This window comes from Hermetia illucens, chromosome 5 (genome assembly GCF_905115235.1).
Source record: "Hermetia illucens chromosome 5, iHerIll2.2.curated.20191125, whole genome shotgun sequence".
NCBI classification, from domain to species: Eukaryota; Metazoa; Arthropoda; class Insecta; order Diptera; family Stratiomyidae; genus Hermetia; species Hermetia illucens.
In genome coordinates, this window is record NC_051853.1 from 116,034,132 (window position 1) to 116,062,091 (window position 27,960).

Below are 27,960 nucleotides of genomic sequence, written 5' to 3' on the forward strand. Positions count from 1 at the left end.
GGTAATTCAATTCTCCGTGCTTTCGGTTGACCCATTTCTCCATGCACGGGATCAATGTATGGGTCCACCTGCCCTTGTCGGAGTTATCCCATCGTTGTTGCCACTTGCCACACAACTCTCTCCTGATGGCTTTTCGGAAATCCGCATTCACCTTGGCTGGATTTGCCTTCCGTTTTTCGTAGAGCCAGTGTGCCTCGCTCGCTAGAAGATCTATAGGGATCATTCCTGCGATAACACACACTGCCTCCGTCGACGCCGTCCTAAATGCGCTGCACACCCTTAGCGCAATTGGCCGGTATGCCGAACATATCTTCCTCCGGTTGACAGCGTGGTTCAACGCTCCCGCCCAGACAGAGGCCGCGTATAGCAGGATCGACCTCACCACTCCCGCGATGAGTAGCCTGCGACTATACTTCGGCCCTCCCACGTTAGGCATCATCCTTGCAAGGGATGAGCTGGCATTTGCTGCCTTCTCTCGCGCATAATCCAAGTGTCCCTTGAAACTCAGCTTGGTATCGATCATCACCCCCAGGTATATTCGTAACCATGACTTGATGGTATGAATGGCTTCATTTGCATAAAGCTCCACGTCCTCGGGATGCTTTGCAATTGCAACTACCGCCAAGTCGTCCGCAAAACCAATCAGCGTTGTCTCCTCCGGCACGCGAAGGCCAAGCACTCCGTCGTACATTATGTTCCACAGCAGCGGTCCCAATACAGAACCTTGAGGCACACATGCTGTCACAATGTACGCCTTCGGCCCGTCGTCCGTCTCGTACCAGAGAAGTCTGTCCGAAAAGTAACTCTCGATGAGCCGAGCCAAGTAACTAGGAACACCCAGTTTGGCCAAAGCGCCCTTAATCCAGCCCCAGTTGGCTGAGTTAAAAGCATTTTTGACGTCCAGCGTCACCAGAGCACAGCATTTGCCCATGGCCATTGTATTTCGAGCCAATTCTACGACCTTTGCTACTGCATCGACCGTAGAACGGGCTCGCCGAAACCCATATTGCCGCTCTGAAAGACCACCCGCAAGCTCGATGAACGGGAGCAGCCTGTTGTATATCACCCTCTCCAACGTCTTCCCCATGGTGTCTATAAGACAAATAGGGTGATATGAAGAGGGCACGCCGGGTGGTTTTCGGGGCTTCGGTAGCAACACCAGCTTCTGCCTCTTCCACTGGGCGGGAAACACTCCTGCCGCCATGCACGATTCGAATGTGCTTGCGAACCCCCTTGGTCTGGCCTTGACCGCCACCTTCAGAGCCCTGTTCGGAATTCCGTCCAATCCCGGAGCCTTGCTGTCCCCAATACGTCTGCAGATTTCCCAAAGTTCCTCTTCGGTAACATCAGGGATCGAGAAGACGTCCTGCTGAGCTGCCAGTTGGGGTTCTCTTTCGTCCTACTCCTGCTGCGGGAAAAGAGTTGTAATTATTTGCAACAAGAGCCGTGGGCATGTCAGCTGAGGTGATTTTCGTCCGCGGATCTTCTTCATTACAACTTGGTAGGCTGTACCCCACGGATTCTTATTAGCCTCCATGCAGAGCTTCTGGTAGCATTCCCGCTTGCTTCTCCGAATGGCCTTCTTAAGGTTGCTTCGCATATCCCTGTATTCCTCCTCACGCTCCTGGTACTCCGGCCTTTCCCTTGTCCTGTGGGAAAGTCTCCTCGCTCGAAGACAAGAGGATCTCAAGGCAGCGATCTCCGTGTTCCACCAGTAGTTTGGCCTCTTGCCGTGGTGCAAACGTCGTCGTGGCATCGTAACGTCGCATGCTTCGGTTACACGCTGAGACATCTGTGTGACCCTTTCCACCGCTGTTCCATCCGGATCATGGGCTCCCTCCAATGCGGCCAGGAATGTCTCCTCGTCGAAAGCTCCGATAGACCAGCCAACCGCCTTAGCCTTTCCACCTCCAGAGCGTCGTTGACTGCTTCCCCGGTTTCCAATGTTGAGGAAGATGGCCTGGTGGTCACTGTGGGTGTAGTGCTCACTCACTTGCCAAGCCATCCCCCTCACCAGTGAAGTGCTAACAAATGTCAGGTCAACGATCGAACCCGACCCTCTTCCTTGAAAGGTGGGCACGCATCCAACGTTGGCCAGCACGATGTCCAGCTCCGCAAATGACTCCAACAGAATTTGACCTCTGGTGTTCGTCGATCGGCTTCCCCACTCCAGGGCCCACGCGTTGAAATCGCCCGCAATGATTTTAGGGCTGCGATCTCTAGCATCCAACACCAGACTGTCTAACATCTCCTCATATTGTGCTAAGGTTAGCACGCCCTCTTTCCCACTACATAACATACGCCGTGGATCTCCGGTGCAATCTTTGATGAGATGGCCCTCTTCCCCACACTTCCTGCAACTCCTCGACCTATCATGCTGGCTAGTGCATGCCGCCGCAAAATAGCCGAAATCGAGGCATCTGAAGCATCTCTTTAGAGAGATTTGCTCCCTGAACCTGCACACGACCCAACCTACTCTTACCTTGCCCGCGGTAATTAACTTAATAGCTGATTCCGTCGGCAAACTAATAATAGCGGTCTGTGTGCCACCATATGCCTTCTTCATCCTTTTTATGGCACTCTGGTCTATGTCGCCAAGGTTGAACTGGTGCTTTAGCGCAGCACAGATGTCCTCCCGTGAGGTGACTTCATCTAGGTCCTTACATTCAACCACTATCTCCTGTTTCCGAGCTCTTACCTCAGCTTCCTCTCCAAGTACACTTTCCACCTTCCCGCGGAAGTTATCGGCCGACTTGTCGGCGGATTTACTTAACTCCAGCATCAGATCCCCTCTGTGTTCGCCTGATACGGCTCACACTATCCCCCAAATCCTTCAATTCCGGGTCTGACTTCACCTTTCGGAGGATGTTGGCATAGGACATATTTCCCTTCTTGGAAATAATTATTATTTCCGGGCGGAGCTTCTTTTTGTCCTTTTTCCTCTTGTTGCTCACCTTAGTCCATTGTTCGGGCCTCCGGGCGTTGGTTTCTTCCACTTTTGTAGGTGTTGTGGCTGCAATCGTGAGATTACCGACTTTCGCGGGTACTCTCGCCGGTTCCGCCTTCTTTAGTGAAGAGGCTTTTTTTCTTCTTCGGGACTTGCTGTGGTCCAAGAGACTCGCTGGTACCGTCTCTAGCCCGTTTTCCTGTCTTCCCGCCTGCCTTATCTCGGGGAGGCGTCACCTGCGTTTTCCTTGCGACCTTGCCAACTGACGCTTGGGAATTCTTTTCTTCGAGTGCCCTTATATAAGACAATTTAATGCCTCTTATCAAGGCTCGAATATTTTGGTGGATATTCCGCCTCTCCTTGATGAACTCGCACAGTTCATTTATTCGTTCCCCGAGTGTAACGAACGCCATTCCGGTATGTTCCCGTTTGCTTTCGCGCCTTGTGCCACAAGGAATGATCTCGATTAAGGGACTATTCGTATTTCTTTCAGAGTCCCGCGACGAATCTCGACTACCAAAAAGAACCATTGTTCTCGGTGGTGATCTCCCAAGCTTCGAACTCCTCCTAAAGGGATCCGGTGTGGACCTAATTTCCACTCCACCATTATCTCTTGTAGCATTAGATGCCACAGTAGCCAAGTTTCCCACTACTGAGGCACTGCGGTCGTTGGATATCGACGGCCGGGAGCCCGCTTGCTCACTCCCAAAAACCGCCGGCACTGGGTTTCCGAAGCCCTGCACCGTAAAAAAACTACTTTTCTCCTCTTCCATATTTGGTTTAATTTCTGGGTGTCCTTCCCACGGGTGGGCGTTTACTTCCCACCTACCCGGCCTGCGCATAAGCATGCCCATACACGCACATCTCCGGATGCGTGCATGTGCATGCCCATGACACATTCGCCGAGCATTCCCTTATCCGCACGAAGGGACGCGCCTGATTGGAGATTTGGCAACTCCGCACAGGCCATTGTGAGTATGAGGAAAGCCTATGATAGTGAAGGCAGCGGAGAAGCTATTAGCAGCAGAAAAAGTTCAAATCTCATGCCGGCTGAGAGAGTACATTTGATTAAAGAGGTGCTTCAAGTGCCTCATGTTTGGCCACTTTGCGAAGGCATGCACCATCAACATCGATCGGTCCTATCGATGCAGAAGGTGCGAGGAGCGAAACTATATTGCCAAGGATCAAATTGGTTACTGGCTTGGTTAAAAGGTTCACTGAAAGAGAAATCCCGTTAAATTATACATCGATTATTCGTATTGCTGGCTAATGTCGGTCCCCAGAATAAAATTTTCTTTATTTTACACTCGCGATAATTTTACTAAGATGAAGATTACTTCCCTATATTTCGTATCAAATCGTCAGTCTCTTGATCATATGAATCATCGGAATTCTACTGTACCAGCAAATATTGCGTGGTAATAACCACGAATGTGAAAAATGCGTTCAATTCGGCCAATTGGAACCGTATACAGAAGTCCCTGGCAAGGATTGGTGTCCCCACTTATCTCACTGCCATTGTGGACAGCTACTTGCCAGATCGGACGCTCTGATATAACACCGATGATGGACCCAAGGAGCGGATTCTCTCCGCGGATGTCCCACAGGGCTCAGTATTGGACCCACTTCTGTAGAACATCATTAACGACGATATTCTTAATTTTTCAGTTTCGGTGGTGGGCTACCGCCGAAAACATTGCACTGGGTTGTGGTTGCAAAGCATCTCGAAAATGCTAAGTTGCATTCTTTGGAATTAGTGCTGCTAAGATTTGGTTGGCCAGCGCTGGGCTGGCGGAGGGAAAGACGGAAGCAGTCCCCATCACCAAGCGCCGAAGAAAAATTTCGCTCTCATTAATCAATTATCAAATACTTAAGAGCGATGTAGAAGTAAACCTCAGTTTTAGGCAGCACATGGAGTCTATTAGCGAAAAGGCATCCACTGCCAGTATGGCTCTAGAAAGAATGATACCGAATGTAGGAGGTGCGCGTAATACTTGCAGGCTGCTTGTAGCTAGGGTGATGAGTTCCATTATGCGATCACAATTTGGGGAAAAGCGCTGTATGTTGAAGGCAATTCACATAAACTGAGTGCGGTCTACAGAATAACAGCTCTAACGGTGTGGTTTGCCTTCCGTACCGTCTCACATGATCCAGTGTTGGTCATCTCAGATATGGTGCCAATTGACATACTGATAGATGAGATGACGACCCTATATATCATCAAGTCCATCCCTCTTTTATCGGAAGCGAAAAAACGAAAAGGAGGGGTCTATAATTAGATGGCAACCGCGATGCGGCCACTCAAACAAGGATCGTTGGACACACAGGTTGATCCCTTCCAAAGGAGAGTGGCTGGAGAGAAAACATGGTGAGATCAGTCATTATCTCACCCAGTTTCTCAACAGCCATGGGGGATAACAACAATATCTATACCAGTTTAAATTAGATACCTCCCTGGTTGTCGAAACTACGACGGGGTCCCAGAGGACAAAGCGCACGTATTCTTCTAATGTGCGAGGTTCGCGAAAGGAAAGAGGAACCGAGAGGAAATTCTAGGTGGAGTGCTATCACCAGAAGGATTGGAATGCGATCAAATGAGAAAAGCGGAATAGTTGAGGAAGGCGCGATTACCATTATCGCGAGTAAACGGAAGATGACCTAGATAAATTAAGCTAACTCCGTCCCGTAATGTAATGCCTCAAGGTCATTCCACGGAGTAGGGGGGTATGATGGTTTGACGCTTTCAGTTGCACCATGTTTTCATCAAGTTTAAGGTCGCCTATGATAGCATAGCCAGGGTAAAACTGTACACGGCCATGAGAGAATTCGGTATCCCGACGAAATTGATAAGACTGGCTAGGTTGATCCTGACCAATGTGCGAGGACAGATAAAAGCAGCAGGATCACTCTCAAGACCATTCGACATTAATAACGGTCTACGACAAGGGAATGCCCTGTCATGCGTCCTCTTTAATACGGCCCTGGAAAAATGATCCGTGGTGGTGAGGTAAATGCGAGGGGTACGATCCCCTTCAAGTTCACCCAACTACTGGCCTATGTTGACGATATCGACATCATGGGAAGAACGACCCAAAACGTACAAACTGCTTTCATCCAGATCGAGCAGGCGACGCGAGATCTTAGACTGCACATCAATGAAGACAAGACAAAATATAAGGTGGCAATGTCAACACCAAAAACCAATAAACCAACAACATCAAACCGCACTGGTCAAATGGGAAGAATAAAGATAGGAGACTACAATTTTGAGACCGTTGATAATTTCTCCTATCTAGGGTCGAAAATCACAACCGATAATAGCTAAGACGATGAAATCCGCGCACGGTTGTTGGCAACCAACACAGCCGATTCCAGTTTACAAAAACTGTTCCGCTCGAAACGTCTCACCATAGGGTCAAAGCTCTTACTGTACAAGACAATGATCTTGCCAGTCCTCATGCATTTCTCGGAGACATGGGTTCTTAGCAAGAATAATTGCAAAATCTTGGCCGCGTTCGAGAGAAGAAGAATGCGAAGAATTTTTGGCGCCTACATGAAGTGTGTCCGGATAGCTGAGTGGTTAGAACCCAAAGCTGCCGTACGAAAGGTCACGGTTGAAATCTCACTGATGGCAGTGGAATTTGTATCGTGATTTGACGTCGAATACCAGCCGACTCAGCCGTGAATGAGTACCTGAGTCAAGTCAGGGTAATAATCTCGGGGGAGCGCAATGCTGACCACGTTGCCTCCTACAGAGTTACTGTAGTGTACCGTTACGGTCTTGAATGAAATCCTCTAACACACTTGAAGACCCTGATCCAATATGGATTGTTGTGCCAACGATTATTATTATTACATGAGGATGGACGATTCCGTAGTCTACATAATGACGAAATCTATGAGCGATACCACACGATATGGTAGAAAAAGAAGATGAGGCAGACCCTGCCTGAAATGCAACATTGTCGTACGCTAGGATGCCAGGCAGATTTTAGGGATATGGTATTGGTACACCTCGGCGCAAAACCGAGATGTCTGGAGTTCCGTATTAAGGCAGGCCTAGACCAGATACCGGTTATTGCGCCGTTGATGATGATGATGATGATGACATAGCTAAAAATACTAAATATTGCTTCACATTTAGCCAAACTCCAAGGTACACATATGTGCATACATATCTCGCATCTTCATGCATTTCCACTTTACTCCGTGAGGAAAAGCATACACACGTCTATTATATTAGTTACCACCCGCAAGCTCTATTAATACATACATACAAATAACTAAAAAAAAAGCCAAAATAGGAAAACTGAAACGCCCACCTGGACTTCGCCGTTCATATAAGTTCACTTTATATGATGATGACGTCATACACGTTTTAGGGTGCAATAAATTTGCCTGAAATGCGAAAATTTAACCTTCCATAATTTTGTTAATAAATGCCATCAAACTTCAGAGTTACGTCCTATATTATTGCCTATGCCGATGCCAAATTTCGTACTTGTTAAGTGGGGTTAAGTTCATCGAGCGCAATGCTGACCACATTCTCTCCTATAGGGTACCATAATCCTGTAGTGTACCGTTACGGTCTTGAGCATACACAACTAACACACTTCAAGGCCCTGATCCAATTGGATTGTTGCGGCAATGATTTTTATTATTTTTATTAAGTTCATCACAGAGGCATAAAATTTGGCATCGGCATAGGTAAATTTATAAAACATGTTGTGACTCATTAAGGCAGGACATTGCTAAACTAACTCAACTCAGCTCTGGCAATGCCAGCAGTCGGGTGAAGAGTGAAGTGTAGAGGGTTTACAGGAACTATGCCATTCCCAGCGAGACACCCATAGTTCAAATTCTGTACACACTAAAGCAGAATCTTTCTGTCATATGCAGTCGGTTATGACGGTATGGCGGCGTGTCCAAAATGCAACATACGCGAGGAACTAGCGGAGCCTTTTCAGATTTCTCAACAAATCCCAACAGAGCGTCCAGACCGTACAGCTTTCGGTAACGGAAGCGAAAGAATATTGGGAGGTCTTTGGGGGTTACCCGCCCAGGATGCTGAGTATGCTGAGTGGATGACCACCGAGGGCACCCGCCATGCCGAAGAGGAAGTTCGACGAGCCATAAACAGCTCGAAAATCTGGACGGGCCCAGGTTCGGATCGAGTGCAAAACTTCTGATGCAAAAAGTTCAGCAGTATACATGATCGATTGGCACACAGCATAAATCAGGTTATTAGTCGGCCGCAGTAATTTCCACCCTTTCTCACTGCGGGGATTACCTACCTTATCCCTAAAAGGGACACGGTGCAGGACCCCACAAACACAAGACCGATTACTTGCTTCCCGACCCTCTACGAATTCATAACGTCCATTATTAGTGGAAAGGTCATGGAGACAAACAATATTTTGTCATTCTGGGCTGCCGACTTGGGTCAAGGGGTTTCAAAGAGCAAGGAGGATCATTATCAACTCGGTAGTTGTAAGACAAGCAACTCGAGGCGAAAGAAACCTCCTTAGTTGCTATATCGATTATGCCAAGGCTTTCGATAGCATGCCGTATACCTAGCTAATCGATGTCCTACATCTGTGTCGCATTTATCCCAAACTAATAAAGTTTTTGGCAACAGTCATGGAAGTGTGGCATACCACCTTATCAGCGCGTACATCTGAGGGTGCTAATACTTCAGAGCCCATCCATATACGGAGGGGCATCTTCCAGGGAGATTCGTTGAGTCCCCTTCGGTTTCGCATGACACTGAACCCCCTTTCATGGCTACTGAATGATGCTAGAGGGTATGGTTTTGCAATAAAATATGGCCTACGTGCTAAGTGCAAACTGACACACTTGATGTACTTAGATGACATCAAGCTATATGGAGGTGCTGGTGACCACCTTATAAGAATAGACATGTTCAATCGTGATATTCAAAAGGAATTTGGATTAGACAAGTGTCGAATCCAAGCCATCCCCAAAGGTCATCACGAGCCGCATGCCAGTCATAGCATCGAAGCTATGACCGAGACAGACTTCTACAAGTACCTAGGCATTCTACAAGGAACCCATTCTCGAGTTGGTGATCTGAAGGATACTCCGCTGTCCGAACTCCTGCGACGTCCTGGTACTGAAATGGCATTTCTCGGGGAATAAAACAAGCGCATTGAATATATTCGCAATTCCTTCACTGATTTATGCATTCGGAATATTGCCATGGACGAAGACCGATCTGGAAAACGTCCAGTGGCGGATATGGCCAACTGTGTAAAATCCCGAATGCATCATCCAAACTCTGTCGTGTAGCGAATGAACCTGCCTCGTGACATCGGAGATAAGGGCGTGGTTGACGTTGCGGCCTAGTCGACTCGCTGGGCATTTATTTTTACAGCAGGCGAGTCCTTTGCATGTGGCTGCCTGTAAGGCAGACTGTGGACCGACTCCACTTAACTTAAAGGATCGATCTTTCAATCTCTGAGCGGGGTGAAGTCGGACCAAGGGCGGATCGATGAATGGAAGTCGAAGTAATGCGTCTTTGGCAACCATTTGCCGATTTGCATTTGTCGAACAGATGGTTGTGTGTTGAGGAGCTCTTTACGGAGACGGAGGGGTTTATGTATGCCATTCAGGATGGCATGGTCGCCACTCGAGTTTATAAAGAGCTCATAATGAAATGAGTTAGTGAACGGGACAAAGACTGATAAAAAGAAGAAGAGTGAAAGAATGGGTGGAGAACGACCAGTGGCCAATCTGTGGTTCGGCGTTAGAGATGGCTGCACTGTTATTGTACCGGTGCAATACATCACCAGGCGTAATGCTGTATGCAAGGTGGTCCATCAAAACCTTGCATACAAGCATGGGCCAATCACGGGAATATGTCAGGTTTACCGATATGAGCCGCAAGGAGTACTTGATACTTTTTTTTTCTTCGTCAGCCTTTGTCCCGTTCACAAGCGGGGTCGACTCGTCGTGATTGGCTTCGCCATTTGGACCTATCAAGTGCCTGATCTGGGTGCAATCTCGAGGCTTTCAAATTCCCATCTAGCCTATCAAGCCACCGTTGTTTAGGTCTGCCTTTTGGTCGCTCCGTCACACGTTCCTGAATTATAATCAATCAATCATCTTTTACTCTTTGTGAAAGGTTTTGGGTTCCCAAGATTTCCAAACGAATGGAAGCAGCAGATCTGCAGAAACTGCTAGCTCAGCAGCTTTACTCCGTTTGAGTGCATTGATGGTCGAAATCATTCCCCGTCTGTTTGGAGGAACAGTCTGCACGCGCATATTACGGGGGCTAGCCATTTCATCCACAAAAGGAGGAACTTCTCTGAATGTGATACGGTTGAGAACTGTGGTCGGTAGAGCCACCGCCGCTCTTGTTGCGTACATCCAGAAGACAGCTCGTAAATGTACTGCTGATCGTATAGTGTCCAATTTGATTGGACAATGACCAATGACGAAGTGAAGGAAGTTTCTATCCGAAAACCTAACACTATTATCGTTACGGTCACCAAGACCATGTTTCTCCAACACATATCCGAGCAAGGTGTTGACAGCCCCACCTTGGCACTCAGATCACCCATCACGAGCAGAATGCCACCATGAGGTAGACCCTCCTAAACTACGTGTAATTATTCTTAGAGAAGTATCCTTCTCGGCTATATCTGAGACTATCATTGGTGCATAGCAATGTGCAATTGAAATGCTCCTTAATCTGGGCCGGAATTTCGCATACCGAATCCTGTCAGAAACCAGCTCCCATGTCAAGAGCCGCCAGTAACGATCCAATATGGGATTCCCGAGGAAAAATACACATTGCGCAAAAGGAAGACGAATACGACGAAGACGACCCCCAATACTTTTTTTGTATGAGGATTCCAGTCCCGCATCCAGCTGATGTCGGACCAGACCAATTTGGAAGAAACTTATTTATTTGTGGTCCACGGACGCCTCTTTTTTGAGCCAAATACTCAAAAATTTAAAAAATTCAAAAAAAGGACTGACAATTTCGTCCTGGGCAGAGGGAGCTCATTAGACGATGCCTGTTTGAGGATTGAAGGAGTCCTAAGTCTGCATTCAGTTGATGTCGGACCAGACCAACTGGGAGGCTTCTTCCAAATTTGTCATTGCCATTTGTTTGCCATTAAAGGGGCGATTACCACCTGTAGTCACGCTGTTCCCAGAGGTGAGGCAGAGTCTGATGAGTTGCCTCTGCCCTGGACGAAACAGTTAGTCACTTTTCTGAATGTTTTCCCTCAATACAGTTGTCGAAGAGTTTGTGCAGATCTAAAAACCAATTATATTCCGTCTTGGTAGTCAAAGTCGTAGCCGTGTGGTATAAAGCATTGCTGACGCTTCGATAGCAATTAAGTTTCCAAATTTTGCAGGTTTGCTAGCCCACAGATTCCGATCCCTTTTAGGTGCTTTTTACGACAAACAGGGAAGACAGAGAGTGTTCTAAAGCCCCAACTCACGGGAATTAGAATACCAATACAAAATAAACATCAGTGAGGTAACTTCGGTTCTGTTCTCGACTGGATTTCCCCTTTGCACCCATTATCTACCGGAGATTTTATCTTGTATAACAATTGAAGATGTTATCCTTATCCAGTCCTTATTGGACTAGCCAAAGAGAAAGGTTTATCCTTCACATTATAGGTAAGTCAATGACAACCCAGAAACTCGAATCAGTTCCAGGAAACAGTTGATGATCACGTCATTGAATTGAAGCCATAACTTACTCCGAATTTTCATCAGCAACGAAGACTGCGGAAAACATAACGAACTAAGGATAATATTCTTCTTATACATACCTATTTTCCAGTGGGCAAAAATTGTTGTAACTTTGGAACGTGCAATTCCCCAAGCAGATGCTCAAAAATATCTCGAAGCCTATTCAATTCCCCTGGGCCCTTCCGATGATTCAGGCTTCGAACAACGTGGCGTTATGGTTATTAAAAGCAAAAGTAAGACCCGAGCCAAGCAACGAAAAGGTGCTGTCAGTAATTGGAAGGTAAATTAAAAAGTTTAAGACTGCTTGCTTATGTTAATATTCTGCCTTTGTAGAGAGTTGGTCGAGTAACGCTCAGTGCCCTGAAGAAGCGCGGGATGACTGGCGAGGAGCTGAGACGAATTATGTGGGGAAGAGCATCAATAACCAGTCCTACTAAAGTTTCAAAGAAGTAGGATCTACTTAATCTTTATGGATTTCAATTCATGAAAACGCATTTTCATATTTGTCATAGGAAGTTGAAGGACCCATACAATATATTTTGCGGCACAAATAATGCCATTGGAACTGCGATCGACGTGATGTCATTCACACATGATATTGTACTATGCGCAGAAAATCCAGAACAAGAGCAAAATATTAACAATTCCAAACCGGCCGCGAATATCGCGATTGGAAAACCGGTAATTAACACAACTGTAAATCGCACCTCCTCGTCTGTTATAGATCCTCTTCGTGAACTTGTTCTAATGTCGGAAACTGGGACGTCCACGGATACCAATTATTTAAATAGTGTCCAGCAGCTAGCGAATCAGGCATCGATATTAGTTCAAGCAGTGCCAGCTATTCCAGATATTTGCAATTCGAGCAGTACGAAAGCTACGTCACCAAAACATACTCAATTGCAAACGGGTACCGAAATTACGAACATGTCGTCAATTTTTCAAGATCCTAAAGACATAATTGATCCGAAGAAGGAAAAGGCTTTTCTGAAACAACTAGAAGTTCTTGAAGATACAGAAGATAGTGATGGGTTCATCGAAAGACCAATACTTGGGAAAATCTCATTAATTCGTCGAGCAAAATCAGCTGTGACTAGAACGTCGTTCGCGAAGAAAGCGAATAATCAGCATCCACTGTTAAACTTAGCATGGGACCAACAGGTACATTTACAGAATAGTTAAAAGTTGTCTTGATAAAGTGGCAATTACATTTGTATCATTCCTTTGTGGAGAATATTTCTTATCAAATTGTTGACTATATCACGGTTTATTATATATGACAAGCAGTGTTGTTGGAAGTGAAAAAATTATCATCATCACTTAGACATGCCCTAGTAACGAGCCCCAAACATCCAGGATCAGCACCAAAGCCCACCAATTCGATATGCCTAAAAGCGGTCTGGCGTTGTGGCCTATGCCATCGCTCCATCTGAGGCAGGGTCTGTCACGTTTTCTTTTTCCATCATAGATATTTCCCTTATAGACTTTCTGGGCTGGATCTTCCTCACCCATACGGATTAAGTCGCCCGCCTAACGCAACCTATTGAACCAGATTTCATCCACAATCAGACGGTCCTGATATTGCTCGTAATTTTCGGAAACGTTCAGTCTCATGTAAGGCGACAAACATTCTTCTGAGGATCCTTCTCTCGAACGCGACTAGGAACCCAATCCTCCGAGGAGCATATGAGGACTGGCAAGATCATTATTTTGTAGAATAAGAGGAACAGCTTTTGTAAGCTGAAATTGGCTACCAACAATCGTGCGTGGATTTCACCATCGTAACTCTTATCGGTTGTGACTTTTCACCCTAGATAAAAGAAGTTATAAACGGTCTCAAAGTTTATCTGAATGTAATTATGCGGTATTTATAGCGATTAATCTATTTGAAATAATAACAACTGGTGTTTCCTATTCCCAAGTGTTAATTTATTGGTCTTGCAAATACCGATATTTCGGGAACCACTTGTTAGCACTGATGAAGTAAACAAATGGTTCCCGAAATATCGGTGTTTGCAAGACCAATAAATGAACACTAGCGAATAGCAAAAACAAGTTTATTATTCTCATTTGACCAAAGATCATTTGATAATGTTGCTCTTTGTATTAGTACTAGTGCCACCATCCTGCTGGTGTTATCTAGACTCGCACATTGGTCAGTGTCACCCTAATCAGTCGTATTAATTTAGTCGGAAAACTAAATTCTCTCATGGCCATGCACAATTTTATCCAGACTATGCTATCATAGGCAACCTTAAGTCAATGAAAATATGCTGCAACGGATGGTCATATTCCAACAGTTTGGCCGTCGCTGATGTGCCGTAAAGAGCCGAAGAACGAAGGTAATGTAAGCACCTTTCAAAAATGGGGTCTGCCTCAGTGGTAGACTTGACCTTTGTCAACCCTGCAGTGACGCACAGTATGTACTGGCGCGTGGAGCACTACATACACACTAATCACCAGACAATCATCTTCAAAATATGGAGGAGACCAAAAGCCGAGGACAGCAGGCTGGTCTATAAAAGCATTGGATTAACAAACCTTCATGAAAGTGCCACGTAAAAACCTCTTCATGTGACACAATGCATCTCCAGAGCATGTAGTGTGTTAATGCATAGGGAAGGCACATTCTCCAGTAGAAAACCCAACTAACGGTGGAATAGCCTGAAAGGCAGAGGCGGATTCAATCTGCGAACGACCTCCCATAGCAGGCGAAACAATCCGGTCTCTTTTACCGCGGATGTGTGAGGAGGTTGACGTGTAATCGTAGGTTCTCCCCGTGCATCAGATCCACTGATCTGCAGCGAACTCTTCACGGACATCTACACGGAAGCTAAGCATAACAGAAGATGCCAACGTTCTAGCACCCCATTGGACTGCAGATTGTATGCGTTTGAATGCAAAGAGCTTTCCGAGCTCTGTGAAAAGAGTAAATTCGAATTGCAAGTTGATTTAAAGATGAAATTAACTTGATAAAATAATTAGCTGGTACGCTTTCAATAACACTATAAAGGTATGGTTTGCTCCACAGATTTCGGAACATTGACTGACATCGTTCCATCTCAGGTAAAGTCTGCCTCGTCTTCTTTTTCTACTATGGATATTGCCCTTATAGACTTTTCGGGCTGGATCATCCTCATCCATACGGACTAAGTAGCAATAGCAACCTATTGAGCCGAATTTTATCCAGAACCTGATGGCCATGGTATCGCTCATAGATTTCGTCATTATATAGACTATGGAATCGTTCTTCCTCATGTAAGGGGCCAAAAATTCTTCGGAGGAATCTTTTCTCTAAGACGGCCAAGAGTTCGCAATATTTCTTGCTAAGAATCCAGGTCTTCGATGCATACATAAGGACTGGCAAGATCAAGTCTTGTACAGTGAGAGCTTTGACCCTATGGAGAGACGTTACGAGCAGAACAGTTTTTGTAATTTGAAATAATTAAAACTTGCTTTTTCAATTCACTAGTATTATTTATTGGTCTTGAAAATACCGACATTTCGGAAATCACTTGTTCCCTTCATCAGTACTAATAATCTGCTCTTTATGAAAAAACTAATAAAAAATTGTGTCCGCTTAGCTGAGTGGTATGTACGGAAGATAGCGGTTCGAATCTCACTGGTGGCAGTGGAATTTGTATCGTGCGTTGTTTCGGCCTGTCTTTTGGTCGTTTACCATCGACTTCGATGTTCAGAGGAACCTTAGCAAGTGAATTCTTGTTAGCACGAATTGCGTGACCATACCATCGAAGACGCCTCTCTCGCAATTTTTCCACGATCGGTGCAACCCCATATCGATCGCGGATATCCTCAATTCGGATGTGATCAAAACGTGTGACGCCACTAGTCCAACGTAACATCTTCATCTCCATTACCGCAGGATGCCGTCCCTTGTCTTTTATAGTTGGCCAATACTCAGAACCATAGAGGGCGACAGGACGGACGACATTGCGGTAAATTTTAGATTTGAGACGTTCGTTGATACGTCGATCAAAAGAACACCAGTTGTGGAACGCCACTTCATCCAGGTTGCGTTAATGCGTGAAGCAATTTCATAACGCAGTTCTCCATTGACTGATAGTGTTGATCCGAGGTATTTAAATCGCTCAGTTCTGGGCAGATCACTGCCGCTGACAGTGATTGTGCCTGTTTCATGGGGATCGGTCATCAAAAATTCAGTTCTGTTTAAATTCAATCTGAGACCGTGTTGCATGAGGCGATCATTCCACTTTTGAACAAGTTTCTCGAGATCATTTTTGCTATCAGACGCTAGGAAAGCATCATCTGCATAAAGTAGAGTGTAGGGCGCTCGATGTTGGATATTCCGCATGACGGTGTCCATAAGAAGAACAAAGAGGAGAGGTGAAAGGACGCTTCCTTGATGAACACCAACAGAGACACGAAGCGATTTTGATACACCCGCCATTCTTTGAACTTCATTTTTCAGATCGTGGTAGAGCAATTGACCCCAGCGCACGAGTTCTTCTGGCACTAAGTGTTGTCGTAAAGATGAGTTCGTGTGGTACACGGTCAAACGCTTTCTCTAGATCCAGAAATGTAATGTAAAGAGGGCGACGCTTCTCACGGTGTTTCTCCATGAGTAAACGCGTAGCGTATATTGCGTCAGTAGTTCCGCAGTTCTTGACAAATTCGACTTGTTTCACGGTTATTTCAACGATTTCGCGCATACGATTGACAAGAATGCGTTCAAAAATCTTCATGGTATGGGAAAGTAACCGGATCGGACGGTAATTTGAAGATTCTGCTGGACTACCTTTCTTTTTCCATATTGGAACAGTGGTACTTTCTTGCCAGTCAGATGGTGTTCTTCCTTCCTGAATAACCCGATTAAAGAATTCACTGAGCCACAGTGTTGCGTCCCAGCTCTTCGCTTTCCAGAGCTCAGATGCGATGTCGTCAGGTCCTGTGGCAATTTCATTCGTTTTATTGCCTCCTCGACTTCAATTGTGCTGACAAATGTCGGCAATTATTGTGGAAGTGGAGGATGAGCAAATTTTTCAGTTGAAATTTGCTCAAAGTATTCTCGCCATCTAGCCGTTGCGACTCGACGGTTGGTAAGCAAAGTACCGTTCTTGTCATTAACTCAACAGAAGTGTTCGATATCCTGTGTACGTTCATTACGGCTTTTAGCAAGTCGATACAGATCTCTCTCGCCATCCCGAGTGTCCAGTTTATCGTAAAGATTTTTGTAATAGTTGGCTCGGGTGACAGCGACTGCTTTCTTTGCTTTCCGGTTGGCATTCTTATACATTTACAAATTAGCAAGGGTTTTATCGTCGAGAAATTAATTAATTTCAACATCATCATTCCAAAGTCAAGTATCTCGGTTGATGTCCCGCTTGCCCGGCTTGGCGACCCCGAGGGTTGCAGAGGCCGCTTTGTAGATCGTGTCATTTGGTTCCACGATTCTTCCTCATTCGTAATGGTCAGTAATCGCGTGAATGAGATCGTTTCTTCTTTTTTTTTCACCAAATCGCCACCATTTAATGCATCGTGGGCCAATGCGTTCCTCACGAAGTGTTATCGGTGGCTTAATTCGCAGAACGGCAATCAATGTTGGATTCGACGACCCATGTATTCATAAGTACAAGGTCATGGGTGTCCGCAAAATCGATTATACGCCACCCTTATTGCACGCTCCGAACCCCTTTCCCTCATGGCACCTGTTACCGTCTGCCTTTTCATCCACATGACCATTAAGGTCACCGGCAATGATAATATACTCGTCAGCAGGCACGTGGACAAGTCTTTTCGTGAGAAGTTGCCAGAAGGCATCTTTCTCGGCATCAGGTCGACCTGCCTGTGGAGCGTTCGCAGTGAAGAAGTGAATAGTGCGATTAGCTGATATAATGGTGAGTTTCATCAGCCGATCATCAAATCGTTCGACTTCTTTAATGGCATCACGGAAACCCTCTGAGATGGCAATGCCAGCACCAGATTGAGTGTGTGAACTACCAAAATAGAGAAGTTTATAGCCATTTTTACCGCGTTCGCGTTCAATGTCGCAGCTTTTGGCACCTGACCATCGGGTTTCTTGCAGAACGCAGATGTCAATGCACCTTTTCCGAAGGGTTCTTGCGAGTTCCTCGGTCTTTCAAGTTAGGGTACCAACATTTAGCGTGCAGACACGTATTTGTTTTGTTTGTTTTGTTCGGACTAACTTGCTTACGTCCTGACGCCGTCCATGCGTCAAAAACTCTTGACCGGGGCCCGTCCTGCCGCGTCGACTGAGGTGAACGCCCTAGCATTTCTCTGAGGTTTGTGATTCAATCCAATCATCATGTTTGTAACGAACAATGGCGTGATATGCGTGACGTCTGAGGTCATAGATAGCGATACTCAAGCGAAGATAATTGCCTTTCGGAAGATATGTCTATATATGATATGAAAATATATAAGTGACGACTACATAGCATATTCAATGATTGGCATGCAAAGTGTATAAGAGGGTCGCATAACTGTATCTCTTAACCAAAGAATAAACCAAAGGGCGGAATGTGTTCTCGACAGAGGTCCTCAGCACATAACTGTGGTGTAATTTGAAATAATAAAAAACTTGTTTTTTCTTATTCGCTAGTGTTGATACCTTTTATTTTTGCAAATACCAATATTTTTATTATTTCAAGTAATTATTCGTTGGAAACACCGCATAATTCCACTCAGATAAATGTGGTGTAATATTCTTCAGTGGTATTGCCTCAGGCCACTGCATAAACCAATATACCTATAATGTCGAAATGTATGGTGTGGAAGCGCTTTACACCTAACTCTTTCTTAGCATACCTAGTGACCTTACACCTTTGGTACGCAATACACTCAGAGCTCACGTCCTTGTCCATGTACGGACAGAAATATTCGCTTGAGACTACATGGATCGTTGTCCGAATGCCGAGGTGCGCAAAATTGTGGACCGAGCGACCTATTTCCTTAAGCAAAGCGGCTAGAATATAAGGCCTAGGTTCCTTTTCGGAGATCTACCAGTAAATAGAAGAAAGTGAGCCGAAGCCTAAAACTTGAATTTGGAGTCCGAATTAAGACTCTGAAAAATTGCATCATCCCTCTGGGCCATAGGGTTTATCAAAAAATCAACTGCGGCTAGAGTGTTGACCTCAGAGACCCGAAATAAAGCATCAGCGACTAGGCTGTCTTTACCGGACATATTTTGAATGTTGGGTGTAATTTGGCTGATGTAGACTGGACGCTTTATTGGGCTTAAGGCATAAGTTAGAGGCTTATGACCCGTGAACACAGTGAACGACCTGCCTTCAAGGGAAAAATGAAAACACTTGATGCCTAGATAGAATCATAGGCGTTGCAATTCCAATGAGCGTTGAGCTACAGGGATTTGGTATCCAAGGTCGAGAAAACAGGGCAGTTTATTAAATAATGCGGAAAGTCTTGGATGAGTTGAATGGGGTACCGGTCCTAAATTCTGGGAATATAGGTGTCTATAATCTCCACATGGTCGCCATTCCTGTTGGAAGGTGTGCATATAACCTGCCTAAGTAGCGGTTCAAACTCTTTCCGCGCAACAGCAAGCGTCAGGGTTGGTAAAAGACGCCTCTTCGAAAAGGTTGATTAGCCAGTAGTGTTCATGTGGTAGCGAACATCGTGCTTAACTGGTTCCGAGAGGCTGCCCTCAGTAGATGTGCTCGAATACGTGGGTCGCCACTGTCTTCAAAAACGATTGAAAGAATGCTGGGTGGGCAAGTTAAAATTTTCCCTGACGAACTAAGTGAGGTTGTGAGGTTTGACAGGCTGCGTCTAATATGGAAATAGTGATATCAATCAACGCCATGAGAAGATCTTACGCAAGCCAAGTCTCACGTCTACTTGCCTGTAGCCGTAAGTCGCAATTGGCGTAAAATTTGCTGGCGCTAATTTCAGCTGCTGAGCTGTTGGTTCTGGGGGCGGGGTGGAGACTTAAGCGCTCGTGTCTACTAGATAATACAGCATAAGGCGACGTATTTCTGCGCTTCGGGTAGACGTCGCCGCGTCCTAGGTAACACATTTTTTTTCAATTCGCGATAAGCGTGATTGAATTGGTACATTTACTGGTACGATGGTACCAGTAAACGCCTAAGTTCGACCGCGGCGCACAGCTTCCCGAAACCCCCCCATTTCTTAAGCCGGACATCGTGCGTGTATGCAACCGCTCGTCATGATAACCAGCAGCATACCAATACTATTAGTTCCCCAATATTCCCCGCGGTGCGTCCTCTAACACCCCAGAAGCTCGCTGTTGCCCGGAAAGAGTTTGAACAACTACTTAAGCAGGGTATATGCAGACCTTCCAACAGCAGTTGGTCATCTCCATTCCATTTGGTCCCCAAAGGCAATAAAAACAAGTTTGCCATAATCAGCTTGCGCATTTAGCCTTTTCCGTCGTTACGTCACATGCTATGCAAATGACGAAATGGTGTATTTGGCCTCATCATGGTTCTCTTCCGTGTCATCACTTCACATTTGTGTAAACCGCAACAGATGTCGATTTGCCACAAACAACAAAATAATAAATAATAATAAACAAGTGTTCTCGTGTTGTGTACAAGAACACTTTTGGACTAATGTGTCAACACGGAAGGGTCAAAGATAGATGAATTAAAGAATGACATTACTTTTGATTTTTTAGGATTCGACAAGTCTCCGAAAAGAGCTAAAGTGTTTTAATGGAGAACACTTTACACGCGCGGTTGCTCTCTAATTCACCATTAGTAAGGAATAGTGAAAATTATATAAGTAAATTAGGAATAGAGCAGTTAAAGTATAATATGGTTTTTTGAAAATAAAGCAAGTTTTGAAAGTGGAAACGCGGGTGTTTGTAATAAGTTCAAGACTCGGAAGTTCACAGTGGAGCAACGACGGAAGTGGTAGTATTAAATCTACTAGCTTTTCCTCTTCAGAACTAGGAATACCATACCGTTCCAGAGCTAAGTTTCGGCAGCCCGGAACGAGAGCAACCACGGCCACCAAAGTAAAATCCAGGAGCTAGTGCGCGAGCTTGGCCAATGCCCAAGCAGAATAGCCCCTGGACGAGGCCGCCTAGGATATCGCCGAAACAGATTGCATCATAGAAAAAATTTCCGTCATTAGTGAAAATCAGGCGGGTAGCCTATTGGCGACGCTTACGAACAATGTGGTTAGACTAACAGCGGCTGTAGACGCTATGAGTTCGAGAGCGATCTCGAATTTGCTCAATGCACGCCTCGAGAATTGGGCGTTTGGGTAGCCGCGCCGGTATACATCGAACTCCGGCGTGCGCTGGCATTATCGTTGATTTGCGGATGAATGCACGAAATGTACCAGCCCACGCACTTTTAACGCGACTCCAAAAAACCGAATCTGCTGGGGGCCGCGCCGATGTCTACCCGAAGTGCAGTAACACATCAGTATACGGCACCCTTGGTAGATGCAATTATCTGGTAGACACAGACACGGAAGGCTCGATCCTCTACATCTCCAGAACCAACAAACTATTTCCCCAGCAGCTAAAATTAGCGGCAGCAAACTCCATGCTCATTGCAACTTACGACAACAGGCAAGTAGACGTGACACATGACTTGCAAGCAGCAAACTCCACGCTCATCGCGACTTACGACTACAGGCAAGTAGACGTGACACATGGTTTGCCTTTGCCAGGGACTCCACACAACTCGGTTTTGCGTCGAAGTCCATCAATTCAATATACCTAAAAGCTGTCTGGTGTCCTGACCTAAGCCATCGCTCCACCTCAGGCAGGGTCTGTCAAGTCTTCTTTTTCTACCATAGATTATAGACTTTCCATACGGACTAGGTGATCCGTCCGCCGCAACCTGTTGAGCCGGAATTTATCCACAGCCAGACTGTTGTGGTATCGCTTATAAACTTCATCGTTATATTTTTCTTGCTAAGAACCCAAGACTCGGAAGAATATATGAGGGCTGGCAAGATCATTGTTTTGTACAGTAAGAGATTTGACCCTATGATGAGACGTTTCGAGCGGAATAGGTTTTGTAAGCTGAAATTGATTCTATTGGCAGCCGACAACCGTGCGCGGATTTCGTCGTCATAGTTGTTATCGATTGTGATTTTCAACTCTAGATAAGAGAAATTAACAACGGTCTCAAAGTTTTCCTATCTTTATTCTTCTTGTTCGATCTGAATGAATGTAGACTACTCATCTCGGCTTGTTCTTCCCCTAATGCCTGACTGACATCAGTGCCCCAATATTAGGCACAAATTTCCTGTGTCACTGTGGACTACTGATAAATATGCAGCGTAGGTCCCTGATAGAGCCACAACGTCTCTTCGGTCGTTAATTTCACCCTGCTCTAACAACAAGACTCTTTCTATTATTTTTGAGGACGCTACCGGTCTATGTATTCGCGTACTCCTCCAGAAATATCATAACATTACTAGCGAATGATGCCCAGCACCATAAAAAACCATCTAAGCGTTTGAAAACACTAAGCAACAGCTAGTAGACGCTGCTCTTTTGGCATTCCTCCAGTAAGTTGCACCTCTGGCCGTGTCCGTCAATGCCTCACGGAGCAGCAGTTGCTGTTCTGCACCAAAGGTGGATCAAAGCTGGCAACCGTTGGATTTCTTCTTAGAACATTTGAATCCCGCTCCCGGATCTCCGGGAACAACATCACAGCCACAGTCGATTTTCCGGTAAAGGCTGCAGCTCAGAAGAATGAAGAACTTCTTCAGAGCCTGGAATCGGGCTCCAAATGCAAGTTCAAGGAATTCCCTATTTTCGGCTCACATTCTTCTATCTACTTCGAGACATTTGTAAAGGGACCTAGACCGCTCTCGAAAGGAAGTGTTTCGCTCGGTGTGCGATCTTGCGCATCCTGATATTCGGACAAAAAGCCGGTTAGTCTCCAGCAAATATTTCTGGCTGCCCATGAACAAGAGCGTAAACTCTTGGGCCAGAAAGTGCATGGCATACCAAAATTGTAAAGTCACTAGACGCCACACTATACACTTCGACATTATAGCCCTTTACGAGACTCGCAGTATTACCTCATGATCACTGATCAGTTAACGCGGTGTCCTGAGACAATACTTCTGAAGGACATAATAGCCCAGTCATATGCTGACGCCCTCTGCTGGAAGTGGACTCCGCGCTCTGGTGTTCCCACTGTCATCACAGACCATGCAAGGCGATTTGAATCTGCGCTCTTCTCGGAGCTCGGAACGCTCCTGGAATTGAAACGTCAGCAGACAACAGATCGATGGCATTGGACGCTGAAGGCAGCCATTATGGCGCACGGCGAACCGTCCTGGCCGCAGGTTTTGCCTTTTGTTCTGCTTGGCCTCCGCACAACCGTCCGGGCAGAGTTTGCTTACAGACCTACTGAGCTAGTGTACGGGGAGAACTTTCGGCTCCCTGGCGACGTGGTCCTCGATAGGAGAGGTGGCCTTGGAAAGGTTTGTTGCGCCTACTTCAGGAGGCCATTCCTTAATTCAAACCACCTCCGCCATCTCGTCACATTTAACCCGCGCTCCACACTCCAGAGGAATGTACCCATTTTCAGGTGGGGACGCACTCCGGATGCCACTGCAGTCATCATGCCACGAAGCCAATTGGAAAGAGCGGACCTACTGTGAAAATTAAAAAAAAAAAATTTTGCTTGTCATTCGAGGAGGGAAGAACTCCTCGCTTAAGATCATTTTAATAGGATTATAAAAGTTGTGATTGAATAAATTAATTTAAATAAAAACAAAAATGGTTTAATTAAATTATTTTACTGTAAACGTCAGGAGAAACCCTTCCAGATTGTAGGTTGGGGTTCTTGCACTTTCTTGGCTTTGGGTGGACCCCTTGAACGCCTTGTTTCTGGACTATCGAACGGCACGTTGAATTCGTTGTTTCGGTTGCGATTTTGGCTTAATTTCAGCATAGACTGGGCAATCTCTGTAGTTAGCCGTGAGTGGTCCACCACAATTGCTATAGTTTATTTTTCTTACAATTAGTTGTTGCGTGCACATCTCCACAAACACTGGGTAGATTGCAGTATGTTTTTATGTGACCAAATTCTTGACAATTCTTTTGCTGAACCGGCCAATCCTTTTACGCGGTTCTTTTACGACAATTCTTCAATGAAATAGATAGCGTAGATTATACGTTGGATACGTTTCGTCCTTCTTAAATGTTAATCCATCAGATTCGAGTTCCACTCGATAGAGCGGCAAGGGAACTTTATCGCGGTTTATAATATTATATGCTTACCTCACCTCAAGTATTTCATCATTCAAAGCTTCTTTGATCTCTGACAAATCCACTCCTGGTTCGAATCCTCTTAGCAATATTGTAATGCCCTTGGAGCTTTTCAATTGGTATGTGTAGTACTTTCTACCTTCTTTTTCAAAAAACTAACTATCACCGCTCTGTAGTTGTTATCGTCGTATATTTGAACCTTCGTTTCATGGATCGAACCTTTGATGAGTGGGACTACGTGGTAAGTGCTTTTCCCAATTAATCTAAGCAGTGCAAATCTATTTTGATTTGGGCTGTCATTTTTGTCAGGTTTCGCTAACTTCCGAGTAGTTTTACTGTGATTGCGGCGCGCCTTCGCTTACGTTTCGTTTGGAATGTTTCTTTCACATTACCAATTTGCTTCTGTTGCTTCTTCAGAGAATTTTTTCAAAAACTCGTCTTGCATAATTTGAATGTGCCATTGTCCCAGACTACTAAATAATCGCTCCTTTTGCATTGGTGAAGAACATCCCAGACTAGGCTTTTTCCATGACTTCATATCGCAATGCACAAAAGCATATAAAAATCGCTAAAAGAAAATTTTTCTTAACGAGAGATTGAACTCAAGGTCTAACGACTGACAATTATACACTCTGGCATTAATCTACACCGGACTTACTATTCGTGGTGCCTAGACTTTATTGAAAACTCCCACTAAACTGGGGTAGTTGCCCCCTCTGGTAGGGAGTAATCGTCGAAATGTTTTTACGTCCTATGAGAATATAGTTGATTTGCGTCTTATCGTTCCCATTAGAAAATCTGGAAGAAACAACCGTTCACTAAACGATATACTGACAAGTACTAGGCGTCTTTCCCAATATCGAAATTAATCGTGCGGTCAACTGAAATAATAGTGGACTTCATCAAACGCTCGACTCCTTTAATGATGTCACGGAGACCCTAAGAGATAACAATACCGATTATAGTGAATGCGTGGGCTTCTAATGTAGAGAAATTTATAGCCGTTTTTACCGCTTTCAAGTTTCATATCGTAACTTTTGGCACCATTCCATCGAATTCCTTGTAGAGCGAAGATATCGATGCGCCCTTTCGGAGGGTGCAGTCATGTAATTGTGTAGAGCGGACTATTTTGCTTATGCTCTGACACTATCCATTCGTCAAGCATCTTTGTACATTTCTCGACCGGACCGCGCCTGCCCATGCCGCGTCAACAAAGTATTTTTCTAGACTAGTATTTCTCCCAGGGCTTGTTAATTAGCATGATATTTATTTTGGAACCTGTCACCGGAAACTATATATATATGTTTGTGTCATCCCCTGATCTTAACATTTTATTCTACTGGGGAAAGTACTAAGTGCATTGCCTTTTTCGGGGTAAATTTTCTACCTTTGCTGAGGGCCGATAACGGAATAAATAAGTAAATTGGGACTTTGAATTCCACAGAGTCTCCCTGGACCGGTACAATATTTATGGGTCAGCGATTCTTATTTTTCTTTGCATGGAAACAAAATGTATGAAATTCCTTTAAAAAGTAAGAAACGCCGAATTTAATGTGCTCAGAATTGCTTGAAGGTTTTCTTTTTATATATTTATTTATAAAGATAACAAAAATGATCAAGAAGAGTAAAATACAGTTTGTTTATTCGTTATTACTTAAAATATTTTTCCAACATCAGAAAAGTAAAAAAAATGAAAATTCTTGATTCATAAAGCAGAGGCGACTACATTCGCAAATTCACTTCATATAAACTTTACTATGCGAGAGTGCGTGTGATCACGGTTGGAACGAAAGGGAGATGCGGTCCCTCTGTCTCCAAACAGCGGGACTCCCTCACCGCTGGCTCTCCACTCTCGTGGCGAGTTCTAGAAAAGCCGCGGAGAGCAGCGGCGGCGTCATCCATCCGCTCGTATCAACAACATTCGAAATATCTATCTGCTAATCCTGTTGGCCCACAGCTTCAGTTCCTACTCCTTTATTTAGGCTTTTGGACCCATAAATTATGTAAATAATATGGCAAAATTGAGAAACAATAATTGTGGCACTTTTATATAATAACCTCAAAATAGCCTCCATCCCCATACCTGTTGAAATAAAGTTAATAATAGTCTGCTGGTATACTTTGTAAATCTACTGCAGATCCCCCTAAAGTTCATGTTTTAGTCATAAAATGTTGTGATATAGCTCATCATATATAGCATAATACTGGAAATCTTACTATAATTAGCAAAATTGTTTCTACAGAATAATTTTACTACACCCTAAAGCGTCTGTCAGTACATATCAAAATGAATAAATTAGCATACTTGCTTCAGCAACTTACATATCAAAAGTGCTAAACTTTCACTTTCCATTTCGTTTACTTATTTATTACTATTATATTACTAGGGCTCTTTTTACATGAAGAATTTATTGTTGAACGAATGAGGTTTCATTTTAGTTTTCTAATTCTTAATTTTTGGTCAAAATACAGCGTAACGGCCCCGAAGAAGGAACCGCAGATGTTAGAGCATGTATACAACTTGATGGCGAATCTAATAAAGAGGGGAGAGATACATTTGTCACTACTGAACCGAGTGAGCCGGTAGCAGTCAGTGATGTTAGGAGAAAAGTTGAGCAGCTTCATCTGAAAGAACGTCAGTCCCAACCTTCCGAATGCAAAGTATCCAAAACTAATCGAGTGAGGGGTAACAAGAACAGGTACAATATGTTATGACGAAAGACAGCATTATTACATAATTATTTTTTTTGTATTTTTCAGGATATCTCCGGATAACATCGAAAAGAAAGCTGCATCCAAAAGAGGAAAGTCCGCTCCTAATCAGTTCAAATGCACAAGAAACTCACCGCCAGATCCACTAGAACCCTGGAGTACTCGTGAACTAACGAACATTAACAAAATTTTGGAATCATAAAATAGACAAACGTTCACATGGGTGTTTTCTTCATTTTCTATTATATTTTTAGGAGATTTTAACTCGAAACCACATAAATAATAATGTGAAACAGAAACAACTTTTATTTCAGAAAAATTATTTAATGATAATATTTATTGATTAGTGGTGCAAATATTGATCATTATTACTAGCAACTCTTTGCTATTTTTCACGTTTTTTTCTAAATTTATTCACTTAAATGCAAAACATAATATTACCATCAAAGAAATCTAAAAAATGGATTATAAATTATATTGACTTTGAAAGCCATCACAGTTAATAATTATTGATAGATAAAATTGAATAAATCACTATAAACTCAAACACAGCGGAAGGCGACAACTATTCGCCGAAATATGAATACTTGCAAAAATAAAAAAAAAAATGAACCTACCAGTTTAGATTTTTTATTTGGAGTTACAAAACAAAACTTACTTAAACGCCCTAAATGCAGGTTTTTGTTAATAAGTATAATAACGAACACAGAATTGAGAAATATCCGAGTGAAATTATGCGGTGTTTTCAACGATTAATTATTTGAAATAATAAAAGCTTGCTAACAAGTTAGCACTGATAAAAGGAACAAGTAGTTCCCGAAATATCGGTATTTGCAATAATAAACATTCACACCAACGAACAAGAAACAACAAGCTTTTATTCTTTCAAATTGAGAAATACTCAAAATGATTGTCCAAATTGCCTATAGTCAACCGAGTGGATTAAGGTATTCCACAAAACTGAAAAGCGCATTTCATCATTCCGGTGTAGTTTAGTTTTTCGGTCGACTATAATAAAATTTAATTACTCTGGTCGTTATAAAGCGAATGGGGCGAGTTACGGACTCATAAAGAACCACAAATAAAACAAGTCGGGAAACCGAAAGCTTGAGGTATAAAAGGTTTTGGCTTATAGCATTGACCCATTACTGATATTGCCAAAACTGAGCGATTTAAATATCTCGAAGGGCAGGTTAATGCCATTGCCAGAACTCAGTGATTTAAATATCTCGAGTCAATGCTATCAGCCAATGGAGAACTGCGTAATGAAATTGTTTCACGCATTAATGCTACCTGGATGAAGTGGCATTCCCCAACTGGTGTTCTTTGTGATCGACGT

At 44.2% G+C, this 27,960-nt stretch overlaps 1 protein-coding gene across 2 annotated transcripts in view; it reads left to right on the top strand.

Moving 5' to 3' along the window:
* The window catches only part of LOC119658353, an 81,069-nt gene extending 53,843 nt beyond the window's left edge, over positions 1-27,226 (top strand). For both annotated transcript variants that reach the window (XM_038065711.1, XM_038065712.1), the window contains exons 9-13: positions 11,772-11,960; positions 12,014-12,129; positions 12,193-12,841; positions 26,382-26,608; positions 26,670-27,226. In XM_038065711.1, the coding sequence (XP_037921639.1) occupies positions 11,772-11,960; positions 12,014-12,129; positions 12,193-12,841; positions 26,382-26,608; positions 26,670-26,823 (1,335 nt within the window). In that variant the 3' untranslated portion in view covers positions 26,824-27,226. The remainder of the gene's footprint in view (positions 1-11,771; positions 11,961-12,013; positions 12,130-12,192; positions 12,842-26,381; positions 26,609-26,669) is intronic.
* Positions 27,227-27,960: the final 734 nt, after the last annotated feature.